The following is a 14,891-nucleotide window of genomic DNA, read 5'->3' as shown; positions in this document are numbered from 1 at the left end:
GTCAATCAACGCGACGAGGGGGCGGATTTCTGCAGCAGCTAGCAGCAAGTAGCCGCCCTACTTGCTGTTAGAGACCGAATTTACATATTATAAAACTTCGTTTTTTGCAGAAACTGCTGGATCAAAGTAAGTAACATAATTATATTGTCATATATCGCAATATAACTAATTTCACTAGCCCAAAAAAAAAAAAATCACTTTAGTGGGGTGACAGAAGCCCTTTAAAGGGGTTGTGCCAAGTATTAAAGTTATCCCCTTTACACAGAATAGCTAACTGATCAGTGAGGGTTGGACCTCTGAGAACCCCAATGATCCTGAGAACAGGGGTCCCATGTGCCCGTTCTGATGGAGCAGCAGGCTGGGAGTGCTGTACATGGCTATCTCAGGGAGTCCTTTAGAAAAAGAGTTATCCCGCATCCCTTTGACATAAGGGACATGGGTCATCCTATGGATGCTGTACTTTGACACAGTAGGTGTTGAGAGTAATTGCAGTGTTAACATGTGCTTCACATAGCTGGATGTACAAAGCTTCCACTGAAGACTGAAGCACAACCCCAGAAGAACCCAATACCAGAAGAGCTGCCATTCTGGATCTTTATTAGTAGTTATACACTGCCGTGCTAAGTAACAGCACACAAGTTACTGTTGTTCTTAGTGTAGGAATACTGGTTTGCCATCACGTCTGGATAACTTAGACAGACATTTGAGCAGAATAAGGACGTTTTCCAGGTCAGAGGATGGCACAGCACTGTAAGCAATCTTCTTCAAGTTGGCGGGGTCACATAAGCTGCGCATTTCATGAGAATTTGAAGGTGGGTACTCCTTCATGATTCCATACACATTAACTAGGTTCTCTGAGAAGGTTGGATGGACAGCTACGTCATAACCATACTGCTTCATTAGGTTCATTATATCTTCATATCTCTGCATCATTTCAGCCTTCTTCCTCTCAACAACCTTTCCTGACTCATGGTCTGTAGATGCCTGACAAAAAGAAGTAGAGTAGGTGAGTGTAGCAAATGACCAAGAACGTGTAAAATCAATGGAAATGGAAGAAAGTCATCACTTTTGCTAGATGTATGTCAAAAAGTAAAAAGCCTCAGAGTCTCATGCTCTACCGACTAGCTCAGTCAGTAGAGCATGAGATTCTGAGGTGTTTTCTGACCATTTCTGGATTAATTTCCCTCGATCATGTCTACAGGTGGGTCTTGTTGGTGGGAGTTTTACTTATGATTTCTATTTATGTAGCCTGACTTTATAGAGGTATTTGAGGTTTCAGTAGGACATCCCCCTCTATATTGATGTATAGTCATTTTCTGGCTACTTACATTAACTATTATTGTTACTCTATGCCACATGTTCCCCCCTGTTATTACTTTTTGACATGCTATACATCTTTTTTGGAGGCACTGAAGTCAGTGACCTGGTATGGCAATTGTAGTAATTGTTACCCATTTCTGATGTTTGTCCTATTTATGTTTTTAAGCATGTAATTTTGTATTTAATACATTTAATATTTTTGTGATACTATATTGGGCATGGTGTCCCTGGGTTCCGTTTGTGGAACATATTTGTAGGTTATAGTTTAACATATGGGCATACCCTTATTTGAATGAGTCCATGTGTTGTTTCTATTTATGTTAGGTGTTGGGGTGTTTTTGTATGTAGATTGGCAACATATTGCCTATGCTCAGCTGTATCCCTGGTAGTACCTCCGTTATCTTCTGTGCGATGTTGGCCACAGTGATCCCATACAATCTCCCTTGATGCGGAAAGATATTTGTTAGAATCCTACGGTCAAGCTGAAAGGCGATCTCCCCTATGATACGTTGCATGAGATGGAGCTGGTGAGAATCTGTGAAGGACAGAGTTACCATTAGTTGCAACGATACACACATTTGCAGAGTGATATATCAAAAAAAGAGAACTTTTCTTTTACAGACTCTGGTTTGGGTGTGGTAGTGAGCTTCAAATTTGAGAAGATCCTTATGACATTGCTGTCCTGTGCTATATCTGATAGGATTATTTTCTTTTGACCTCAGTGGAAAGTGGTGACAGAGCATCTCTCTCTCTTTGGAGGACCTGTCCTGTCCTGCATTACACAGACCACCCACTGATTTAAATAATCACTGTGTAATGCAAAATTTCTCCTGTGGTGGCACTGCAGGGAAGTAGAGCACTTAAGCTGGGTTTACATAGCCCGAGGAGAAGCCGATTATCGGGAAGGAAGTGTTCCTTCTCAACAACTAGCTGCTTGTTCAGTGGGGGTGAAGTTCTGCATTTACATGCAGCGATCATCTCTATACTATGAGAACAGGCAATCGCTACCCCTGTCGCCTGTCCTCATACAGCTGCATTGTTTCTGGGCAGCAGACAGCACGATCTGCTGTCTGGGAACGATAATTTATTTGCCTGCAGGAACAACAGTTTCACCCGATTAACAAGCCTTTTGCTCGCTCATTGGGTGATCGGCTGCACCTTTAGACAGGCAGACTATCGGGAACAAGTATTCGCAGGAACGTTCGTCCTCTATAATCTGCCCGACAATCGGGCTGTGTAAACCCAGCATTACTGATAGGTTACAGTTGATTTCTAGTTTCCCAGCAGGTGGAACATTGTGATCACCTTATTTTCAAGGGATCCTTCTAACAAGTAGGAATTTTGCAAAAGGAAATGTGTCATTGAATTTTTTTTCTGCCAATTAAAACCAGATAGCAAAACATATCTTTTTTTTCTTATATACATAGTTAATACGGTTAAAAAAAGACATAAGTCCATCAAGTTCAACCAAGGCATAGGTGGGGACGCGAATACCAGAAGGAAGTGAGACTCAGATTTCTACACATTTTCATAAGCATTAATGTAATTTACTTTTAAGAATTAATCTAAACCCTTTTCAAAACTGCCCACTGTTCCTGCTGTGACCATGTCCTGAGGAAGTCTATTCCACAGGTTCACAGTTCTTACAGTAAAGAAGCTTTGACGCATCTGGAGACGGAACTTTTTCTTCTACAGTCAGAGGCAGTGCCCCCTTGTCTTTTGAGGGCATTTGACATGGAACAGTTTTTCACCGTATTTTTTGTATGGCCCATTTATATATTTGTATAGATTAATCATGTCCCCCCTGTCGGGATTTGCTCTGGTAGACAGGCTTGCGGACGCAGTATAAAGGCAATGACAACGTCTTTAACTTAAACAGTTCGGTGTTTATTCACACATAAGGATAAGCAAAACAAAAAGTCATTTTTTTAAGAAAAACAGTCACCTTGAGTCTGGTGTTTGTTCACACCATGCAGCAATGCAGAAGTTCTTGGACATAGCAGAAACCACCTGCTCTCATGCCAACCATTGACAGACCTTTTGAAGGGACTTACGTCCCTTCAAAACGTCTGTCAATGGTGCGGCGACTGTAGCAAAATTGGGGACAAACCTCATATAGTACCCCACCATACCCAGGAAGGACTTTACTTGCCGAGTAGTGACAGGTCGGGGGCCAATTCCTAATTGCTTCAATTTTGTTCACCTGAGGTTTGATCATTCCGCGCCCAATTACATACCCCAGGTACTTGGTCTCTTCTAACCCTATTGCGCACTTTTTTGGGTTAGCAGTTAAGCCAGCCTTCCTAAGGGAGTCCACTACAGCCTGTACTTTAGATAGGTGACCTTCCCAGTCGGTGCTATGGATAACGATATCGTCCAGGTACGCCGAAGCGTACCAATGATGTGGACATAGTACAATGTCCATTAGCCTTTGAAACATGGCGGGAGCGCCGTGTAGACCAAAGGGTAATACCTAGTACTGATACACCCCCTCTGGTGTGATGAAAGCAGTTTTTTCCTCTGCAGCCTCCGTCAAGGGTACCTGCCAGTACCCTTTGGTGAGGTCCAACACAGAAAAATACCGAGCTTGGCCTACTTCTCAATAAGCTCATCTACTCTGGGCATGGGATATGCGTCAAACTTGGACACCTCACTCAGTTTGCGGAAGTCGTTACAGAACCGCAATGTCCCATCCGGCTTGGGTATTAAGACTATCGGACTGGCCCATTCACTTTTTGACTCCTCCATGACACCTAGCTGGAGCATTAGCTGCACTTCCTCTGCAATGGCTTGTCGCCGAGCCTCGGGTACCCGGTATGGTTTTAACCAGACTTTTGCCTGAGGCTCAATGATAATATCATGCCAGATTATGGACGTGCATCCAGGGAGGTCCGAGAATACATCCGTGTTCCGACTAATGAACTCCCTGGCTTCCTGAGCCTGTTTAGAGGAGAGGCTGTCAGCAATTTTCACTGTGGCAGCCACTTACCTTGCTACAGACAGAGGGGCTGAAACCACTTCTCCTAAGAACCCTGGTCGTGGGCTGACTTCCGTACAGGTTTCCCTATCTCTCCATAGTTTAAGCAGATTTACATGGTACACCTGGTCTGGCTTTCGCCTCCCTGGCTGGTGTACCTTGTAATCTACTTCTCCAATTTTTTCAAGTACCCTGCCACCTAGCTATGTACTTACTGTATACAGTCGGTACCAAAATCAACACCAGATCACCCGGGTTAAAGTTCTGGACCCGAGCCTGCCGATTATAGACCCTACTTTGGGCTTGCTGTGCTGCCTCCATATGCTCCCTAACCAGAGGTAACACTGTTTCCATCCGTCCTTGCATCTGGGTGACGTATTCAAGAACACTTTTGTGCGGTGTGGGTTGTTGTTCCCACAACTCTTTGGCCACATCCAACAGACCGAGAGGGTGTCTACCGTATAGCAGTTCGAAGGGCAATAACCCAGTAAAGGCCCGGGGCACTTCTCGCACTGCGAAAATGAGATAGGGCAGAAGAAGTTCCCAGTCCCTCCCATCCTTAGACAACGCTCTTTTTAACATATTTTTTACACGAATACACGGACGTCCGTAACTGTTTTATGTGGAGCAACTTACAGAGTTCCCTCATGACCTCGGACATAAACGGGGTCCCTTGGTCAGTCAGAACCTCCTTAGGCAGACCCACTCAAGAAAACATCTTCATTAACTCCTTAGCTATAAGCTTGGCTGATGTATGACGCAGTAGCACCACCTCCGGGTACCGAGTGGCATAGTCGAGGATGACCAAGATGTGTTGGTGCCCTCTAGTGGACTTCGGTACTGGGCCTATGAGATCCATAGCGATCCACTCAAATGGAACCTCAATAATCGGGAGAGGTACCAGAGGACTGCTGAAATGTGGCTGTGGGCTGGTTATCTGGCAGGTTGGGCAAGACTTACAATACTCTTCCCCCTCTCTGAACACACTGGGCCAGTAGAACCGCTGTAGAATCTGGTCCTGCGTTTTCTGCTGGCCCAGGTGCCAACACGAGCTTGTGATACACCTTAGGCACCACCAGCTGTTCAATATGCTCACCCCGTAGTTGATTTACCCGATACAGCATCTCCTGTATAGACTCGGCCCCCGGTTGTTGCGGCTCACCCTCAACTACTACCATATTCAGGCTCGGCATAGAGTCGGGTCCTGGTGCTGTGCTGTACCAAAATTATCTCCGGAGACATTGAGGTCTGCCAACTCCGGACACGGCGGCAAGTCCTCCACGTCTCCCACCATCACACTTAGCGGGGTCGTCTCCCCCTCTTCCACCGAAGTGGAGGTCACCCCTACCGCTGGCCCTTTGGACTCAGGTTACCAGGGTTTTGGTCTCCCCCCTGAGTCGGGCCACTCTGCTAGGGTTACGTCTGTCTCCCGGGTATCGGTAACTTTCGTATCCGGCCACAGTGCAGGGAAACCGGGGAATTATAAGCCACCATTGATAGAGAGACCAGGATGGTGGGATAGTCCTTTAAGTCTCCATGAATACACACTACGCCAAGCTTTTGGCCAGTATACTCGGCGGGGCATACCTGGGCAGCTCTTACCAGGGACACTAGGCTCCCTGAATCCAGCATAGCCACCGCCAGAGTGTCCCCCACTTCCACCTGGCGCAGGTGGCTATTTTCTATAGTCTCGGAGGTTCCTGTGGCACACAACTTCCTGGCATAAAATGAGTGGCGGTAGCCATAGTTTGTGTCCATGGGTTCACCCCGATAGGGACAGTCAGCCTTTATGTGTCCAGGCTCCTGACATCACCAGCATACCACGAGGCTGGGTCTACAGGGGGTACGCCCCAGGCAGGTTTGTCTGGCACCGGCCGCCGGGTCTGGGGTGGAGACTTCTGGGGTTTGACTGGCCTCCTCCTAAAAGAATCCCCCTGTAGATTTCTGGTGGCCTCGTAACACTCCACCAGGTCGACCATCTCCAAGGCATTACCCTGAGACACCTGGCCGATCCAGTGCTGGAGGGGTACAGCAATTCCCTTCAGAACACATCCGCCAAGAGATGGTCCAGCATAGAAGTGGGGGTCAGTACGTCAGGCTGCAAAAAATTTTGCAAACGGTGTAACAGGTCATAATACTGCGGTCTGGTGGGTTCAACCGGGTTAAATTCCCACTGATGCACTCGCTGGGCCGGGACCAACACATTCACCCCCAGTTTTGCCAGGATCTCACCTTTTACGGTCAGGTAGTCGGCCGCTTGATCATCGGGGAGATCGAAAAAAACTTGCTGGGGTCCAGATGCCAGGAACGGAGTGAAGACCTCAACCCACTGGTCTCGGCGTAACTTTTCCCTCACGGCCACCTTTTCGAACAGCGCCAAATAGGTCTCGTCGCCATAGTAGGGATCGCCGCACGGACAGCTTTCCGGGCATCGTGGACGTTAAGGGATGCTCCTGCCGCTTGCAATGCCATCACATGTTGCAATAGCAGCTGGTTAGTTTCCTGCTGCTGCTTGTTAGCCTCCCACTGCTGCAAGTTAGCCTCCACGAGGGCCTTCACGACCGCCTCCATTTTGTCAGGGGACACGGGTCGTAACCTTGCCGGCTTAATGTAGGACATGCACTTGTGCCGGGATAAACAAAAATTTTCAGCCTTCAGGCCTGCCTCACTGCGTTTTCCCGCATCCGACACCCATTGTGGGGATTTTCTATGGTAGACAGGCTTGCGGACACAGTATAGAGGCAACGACAACGACTTTAACTTAAACAGTTCGGTGTTTATTCACACATTAGGATAAGCAAAACAAAAAATCAGTTTCAAAGAAAACAGTCACCTTGAGTCTGGTGTCTGTTCACACCATGCAGCAATGCAGAAGTCCTTGGACATAGCAGAAACCACCTCTTCTCACGCCAACAAGGTAGCAGGTCTTTACCCAGGCCCAAACTCCCAGGTCCCAAAACAGAGACCGACAGAGCTTCACTGTCAGAAAGGAGTAAATTCCTACCACCTGACAGTGCTGCCTGTGTTTTATAGCCCAAACCAAGACCCGGCCTGGAACGTGGGGAGCAGCCACTCACCCTGCACTTTGGATGCTCCCAGTAAGAGCCGTTCCGGATGGGCTTTCCAGCCATACTAAATAGCAAAACCATGTCAGCCAGCACTAGCTGCCGCTGACACATGAAATTTCCGTCTCTTACCTCACCGAGGCCAGGAGACGGAAAGACACATACTTTCCGTCAATGACGGACCCTTTCGCCTTCCTACACCCCTTAGACATCTCTTCTCAAGACTAAATAAATGTAATTATTTTAATCTTTCTTCATAACTAAGACCTTCCATGCCCCTTATCAGTTTAGTCGCTCTCCTCTGTACTTTTTCCAGCTGCTCTTTTCTATGGACTGGTGCGCAGAACTGAACTGCATATTCCAGATGAGGCCGTACCAACACTTTGTAAAGTGGTAATATTACGTCTTATGGGGCGAATACTAATGAAGCGCTTCCAATTTGGAAGTGCTCATTAGTACCGGAGGACCGGGAAGCGGTGAAGACTCTGTATTCACCGCTTCCTGGTCCTCAGCTGTTCGCTGTGAAGGCTGAGCACAGTATGACGGTGTGCTGTGACGTCACGCTGTGTGCGCCGGGTCACAGCACAGCCGACAGCAGGAAGAAGACAGAGCGCACTGGAGGTGTGGCAGCGTCCAGGATCAGGAGAGGTAATTGTTTTTTTATTGTATTTGCTCTGTGGCACTGGTGCTCATAGTGGGGGCATAATAAATGGAACTGGAGGCATAATAAATGGCACTGGAGGCTCATAATGGGGGCTCATAAATGGCATGAGGGGGTCATAAATGGCACTGGGGCTCATAACTGGCATGTGGGCTCATAACTGGCATGGGGGCTAATGGGGCTCATAAATGGCATGGGGGCTCATAATGCAGGCTCATAAATGGCATGGGTGCTCATAAATGGCATGGTGGCTGATCTGAGACATGGGGGTCTGATCTGAGGTCTTATTAACATTGGGGGTCTGATCTGAGGTCTGATTAAGGGGATTATTAACATTGGGGGTCTGATTGGGGCTGTCAGATGTGGTCTGATTAACATTGGGGTCTGATTGCTGGCCTGATCTGAGATCTGATGAAAAATATTTTTTTCTTATTGTCCTCCTCTAAAACCTAGGTGCGTCTTATGGGCCGATGCGTCTTATAGGGCGAAAAATACAGTAACTGTTCTATAATTTCCTGTGGAGGACCTAGATCCTTTTTTGAATATGGGCACCACATTTGCCTTGCGCCAATCACTTGGCACTGTACCAGTACCTAGAGAATCTTTAAAAATTATAAACAGGGGCACAGCAGTGACTGAACTGAGCTCTTTAAGAACTCTTTGGTGTAATCCATCTGGACCCGGAGTCTTGCCGACATTTACCTTATTTAACTTGTCTTGGACCATATCTACAGTTAGCCAACTGAGTATATTACTGGATGTACCAGCAGCCCCAGCACCACAGATATCAGCTCCTTTATCTTGAACATAACTATGAGGGTGACCATCTTGCTTGAGCTGTTCTTAACAGCATTTAGAGAATTGCTTTACAGCAGCCACATGGGCCATAAATACAATGGCCAGGAGGGGACCTCTTTGACTTCTATAGGGGAGTTTTCTAGGCCTGCTCTGTGACCTGTGCAGAGGTCAGGAGATAAGGTCTGGCCGACCATCGGCTGTATTAAGGGTCTATTCAATCAATTGTTGCCAGATAGCTTGCAGAGGACACCACTGCTATTACATGCACCAATGTCCTCCGCAGCATGGGGAGGCGCGATCACTATGCCATCGCTCGTCCTCATGCAGGACAGCGGTGTGCCGACGGAAGATCGTGATTACAGAGCACGTCTGCTGCTGGAAAATCCAGATCTTTCAGCATGCTGAAAGATCTGAATTGCCTTATGAACGAACATGTGCTCATTCATTGGGCAATCGGAGGCAGTATTAGACTGCCAGATGATCGCTAATGAGCGCTCATAGGAACGCTTGTTAGCGATTATCAGGCAGAAAATCTGCCAGTCTTATATACCCTTTACACTGGTCGATGATCGGCAGATAATTGCTAATGAGCTTTTGTAGGAACGCTCGTTAGTGATGATCTGGCAGTGTAATTCTGCCTCCAATTACCCGATGAACGAGCAAACGCTTGTTCATCGAGTAATTGGAATCCTTTAGCATGCTTAAAAATCATTGTTTGCTGGCGGCAGGTTGTGCTGTGTAATCACGATCTGCTGCCGGCAAATAATAGTTCAGTATTGTGACGAGCGATGGCATTAGCGATCGCTCCTCCCCTTACGGAGGAGGACATTGCTGCATGTAATAGCAGTGGTCTCCGTTGCTGATGAGCACACGATTGTTGGGAAGGAACCCTTCTTTCCCGACAATCTCCTAAAAAATCTTTTAATATAATACAGCCCTAACCTATTGTAAATGGTGGATTCTGTGTTATCTATACACAGAGGTGATATATGCCATTCCAATCCTGCCTATAATGATAAGCAGATAACTGCAGTAAAGTGATCTTTACAGACCAAGAAGTGGCGTCTATTATTAGGCCTTGTGGTCAGTGCGAAAACTGCAGGATTTTATGTTTTTTATTTAAATATAGATATTGACATGGGATAATAAAATAACATCACTAAAAATTCTTTAAAAATGTTTCTATAAAACATGATTTATACAATAGTTCAATTTCTGAAGACACATTCCCTAGAAGCTGGCCATCCACTACAAATTTTAAACGACCACTTTATAAACCACTTCCTTGCTTATCATTATTCGTTTTGGTAAATTTGGGGCATTCATCTCTGCCTACTTCATTGTGGGCATTACATAAGCCCCACCTACAGTTATGTTCAAAATAATAGCAGTGAGTTTAAAAAAGTGAATAAAGCTCAAAATCCTTCTAATAACTTCTATTTCCATACACACAAATGCATTGGGAACTCTACAAATTCTATTCCAAATCAAAACATGAAGAAAAATATATCAAATTTGTGTTGTCCCTCTAAAAAAGATTAAAGGGGTTGTCCGGGTTCAGAGCTGAACCCGGACATACCCTTATTTTCACCCCGGCAGCCCCCCTGAGCCTAGCATCGGAGCATCTCATGCTCCAATGCGCTCCAGTGCCCTGCACTAGATCGCGCTGGGCACGGGCTCTTGTGTTTTCAATAACACACTGCCGGGCGGTAACTTCCGCCCAGCGGTGTGTTCGGCGAACGTCACCGGCTCTGAGGGGCGGGCTTTAGCTCTGCCCTAGCCGTTTTACTGGCTAGGGCAGAGCCACATCCCGCCCATCAGTGCCGGTGACGTCACCGGGGTTCCTGTCAGCCCCATGGAGAGCCCCGGTACGTCACCGGAACTCAGAAAAATGCCTTTGCCCTGTGCAATTTAGCGCAGGGCAAAGGAGAGCATCGGAGCATGAACTCATGTCAGGGGGGCTGCCTGGGTGAAAATGGAGGGCTGTCCAGGTTCAGCTCTGAACTTTAAGAAAGGTGAATATTAGACTGTTAAAAAAAAATAGCAGTGTTTGTATTCTTCTTTACAAATTCAAACATTCACTATATAAACTGAAAAATGTTTGAAGATTTTGCTTCCTTTGAATCACTTAACTAATATTTAGTTGTATAACCGCTGTTTCTGAGAACTGCTGTACATCTGTGCTGCACGGAATCAACCAACTTCTGGCCCCTGTGAACAGGTGTTCCAGCCCAGGATGATTGGACTACATTCCACAGTTCTTCGCTATTTCTTGGTTTTGCCTCAGAAACTGCATTTTTTATGTCACCCTACAAGTTTTCTATTGGATTAAGATTCGGGGATTGAGCTGGCCACTCCATAACGTCATTCTTGATGGTCTGGAACCAAGATGTTGCACGTTTACTGGTGTGTTTGGGGTCGTTGTCTTCTTGGAACACCCATTTCAAGGGCATTTCCTCTTCAGCATAAGGCAGCATGACCTCTTCAAGTATTCTGATGTATTCAAACTGATCCATGATCCCTGGTATGCGATAAATAGGCCCAACACCGTAGTATGAGAAACATCCCCATATCATGATGCTTGCGCCACCATGCTTCACTGACAAACCCTTACTTTCATCAGTCCACAAGTTCTCTTTAGGCCGGTCAATGTTCTCTTTGGCAAATTGTAACCTCTTCAGCACATGTCTTTTTTTCAACAGTGGGACTTTGTGGGGGCTTCTTGCAGATAGCTTGGCTTCACATAGGCGTCTTCTAATTGTAACAGTAACAGTAACAGTATTGTAACAGTACTCACAGGTAACTTTAGACCTTCTTTGATCTTCCTGGAGCTGATTATTGGCTGAGTCCTTGCCATTTTGGCTATTCTTCTATCCATTCGAATGGTAGTTTTTCTCTTTCTTCCACGTCTTTCAGGTTTTAGTTGCCATTTTAAAGTATTTGCGATCGTTTTAGCTGAGCAACCTATCATTTTCTGCACTTCTTTATATGTTTTCTCCTCTCCAATCAACTTTTTAATCAAGGTACACTGTTCTTCTGAACAATGTCTGGAACAACTCATTTTCCTCAGAATTTCAGAGAGAAATGCACTGTAACCAGCATGTACAACATTTGCTGCCTTCCTTGCTTAAATAAGGGCAATAATTGCTGACTGATTTTCAAATAATGAATGACCTCACTCATTGAACTCCACAATGCTATTATTTTGAACATACCCCTTTCAATAAGTGAATTACACAGAATCAGCAGCATGCATGTCATGACTGTTGGGTCTGTTTGATTTCTATTACTCTACTACACCTGCTAGTAAATTATTAGCCATGTAGAAATATTATTTCTATCAAAAATAGTGATTGATCAGGTTAGTGATATCTGACTGCTATTATTTTGAACACAACTGTATATTCAGGCCAGGACAAGCCACATTTGCTGGGACAATCCTGAAAAATTTGGGATGTTGGCAACCATGCACTTGGCATTCACAGTTGGTCTCTGAAGGTTTTCAGTAATTGACAACATGTAAAAACAATAAATCACAATGTAATGGTGCTATTAATGAGTTTCGGAAGCTGTTTGTAGACTTATGCCACCCCATTATTTGAGCCAGCCACGTGTTCTTGGTGGCCAAGATCTGTAGAGTAATGCCAGCTTCATTCTCTTTGCTCTATGTCAGCAAGAAGAATCAGAAGGAATAAGAAGCCTCAACAATCTGTTGTCTTCCGGAAAATTACAGGACAGGATAGAAGGTATCATTGACAGCACCACCCAAGTTTTGCATGGTGTAATCCTTCTCTATTCCCATTTGAACATGTATGATCCCACTTCTGAGACCTCCTAACGTTTCAGAGGTGTGGATATGCCATAAATGTCCAGATGGGAATAACCCTTAATATTCAACAATATATGTAATATATAAAATGGAAGTCACTTACTTTGAGGAGAGTGTGTTCCACATTCTTTATTAGGAGGGCAGTCAGGGGGGTGAGCATGACATTTTAGAAGAAAGGAAGAGAAAGGAAATAATTAGATTCACTTTATCATTGGGTATCGTACACAACTCATTAGAACAATGCTACTTGACTCTGTTTCTCAAGTACCTCCAACAGGTCATGATTTAAGGATATCCTACTAATGACAAGGCAAGGAAGATGAGAAAGCAAGGGTAGGTACCCGTCCAGGAGGCTACCTCGCTACCCGTAAGGGGGGGGGGGGGGCACAATTAATTAATGAGCGCTGAAGCTGCTCCATGGTCTTCTGCTCCAGATGCCTGCGCTGCACTAGGTCCTGATAGCACACAATGTCAAAGCATACTGTGAGGAGGAGCGCACCGCACAGTGTCCGATCACAATGCACTGCTGGCGCCCAGACACAGTGCTGCACAAAAAGCTGCCCATAAGAGAAGAGAGGTGAGTATCTTTTTTGGTATGGTCTGAGGTCTGCATTTAGGGGTCTAGTGGTGTAATAGTGGCAACAGGGGTCTGATTGGAGGTCTGTATGAACTTGGGGTCTATATAATTGTGGGGGTCTGCATAAATATTGGGACTGATCTGGGGTCTGTAAAATTTGGGGGCTGATCTGGCATCTATAAATGTGAGGGCTGATCTGGTGTCTGTATAAATTTAGTGGCTGATCTTGCGTCTCTCTAGAGACTGGTTTGGGGTCTGCATAAACTTGAGGTCTGCTTTGCAAAATTTGTAAAAGTCTCCCATCCACCATGTGCCATATAAAATAATAATATAATATAATATGAAAAATATTACCTGCTCACACATCGGCATGCAGCAGCAGGGTACTACAAGATGATTGATTATGGGGGTCCCTGCAGTGACTTCAAGAAAGTGGGTCTCTGGGGAAAGAGAATGCTGGCTGGCCTGCTTCTATATCTAGAAGTCATCTCAGCCAGATGGTGCATCTACAGTAACATAATAAACTGGGTGGTTTGTTAAATAATCTTCTCAGTCTTTGTATGGATGCATAGGCTGGTTGAGATGCTGTATGTAGTACAAGTCAGTCTATTGTGCCATGTACAACTTGTACAGGGAGTGGGGGCCCACCTTATTCAGGGGCCCACTGGGGGATTCTCCTGTACCCCTGTGGGCCAGTCCGAGTCTGGCCATATAGTAATACTGATGTCTTCCTATGAAGCAGAGGGCGCTACACACCCCTGCCGTCACCTGTAAGTTTTTATTTTTTATATGTTTTAATCTATTTATTAGAATCTGACAATGGCCATGGTTAACCAGGACCCCTATCGTGTTCTCTAACTTCTTCCTCCTCCATACCCACCTATCCTACAGCAATTAATCTATTTATAAGAAAGTAATGTCACTTTAAATTGATTCGGGGGGGGGGGGGGGGGGGGGGAATTTGCCTGCTCCGCCTAGGGCACTAAAATACTTCCTCCCGGCCTTGTGGTGGCAGAGAGGACTTTGGGTGCCCAGACACCAGGGCCATGGTGCAACTACTACCTGTGCACCCCTGTAGCTAGCCTGGAATTGTCATCTTACCTATAGCTGCATGTTTGGCACCATCTGGTTGAGATCTAGAGTCCTCGGTGTGTCCGGTCTCTTCCTTGTGCTGTTTATGACTATCCATTGAGGGTTTGGCACTATCCATCTTGTATCTAGAATCTTCCTCTCTGTGTTTGGTTCTCACGCCGCAGAGCTGTAGCTCATCAGGATTGTGGCTTGATTTCTCCAAGATGTTCCTCAGTTCTGCATTTTCTTGCGTTAACTGAAGGATCTTCCTCAGCTCTATGTTCTGCTGCTTCAAATTATCGTTTTCGCTCTTTAAGAGATTTGTGTCGTAGCAGCTGGGTAGCTCCATCTTTACAAGGTGACAGGGACACTGGAAGGCTGAATGGCTGCCGTACACACCGCTGGGACGTATGAAAGTCCTTCACAGAACACAGCTTGTGACATCACAATGTCTTACCTATGTCACTGTGTCACATAAGGAAAATATAGAACATTTATCAAAGCTGCCTAATAGTAAGACGCTCTTTGTTGCCCATAGCAACCAATCAGAGCTTAGCTTTCGTTTCTTAAGCTGCTGTTGAAAAATGGAAGTT

At 45.7% G+C, this 14,891-nt stretch overlaps 1 protein-coding gene across 1 annotated transcript; it reads right to left on the bottom strand.

Annotated features, from left to right (window-relative positions):
- Window positions 1–651: 651 nt before the first annotated feature.
- On the bottom strand, window positions 652–14,647 carry LOC122939291 (speriolin-like protein). Its single transcript, XM_044295364.1, has 4 exons — window positions 14,329–14,647; window positions 12,754–12,777; window positions 1,713–1,855; window positions 652–984 (listed from the first exon to the last, which is right to left on the bottom strand). The coding sequence occupies exons 1-4, from the start codon at window positions 14,645–14,647 to the stop codon at window positions 652–654; spliced, it is 819 nt and encodes a 272-aa protein (XP_044151299.1).
- Between the last annotated feature and the right edge of the window lie 244 nt (window positions 14,648–14,891).

Source organism: Bufo gargarizans, chromosome 5 (assembly GCF_014858855.1).
Source record: "Bufo gargarizans isolate SCDJY-AF-19 chromosome 5, ASM1485885v1, whole genome shotgun sequence".
Classification (NCBI taxonomy): domain Eukaryota; kingdom Metazoa; phylum Chordata; class Amphibia; order Anura; family Bufonidae; genus Bufo; species Bufo gargarizans.
The sequence above is the reverse complement of the archived record's forward strand: the minus strand, read 5'-3'. Positions and strand labels throughout refer to the sequence as shown.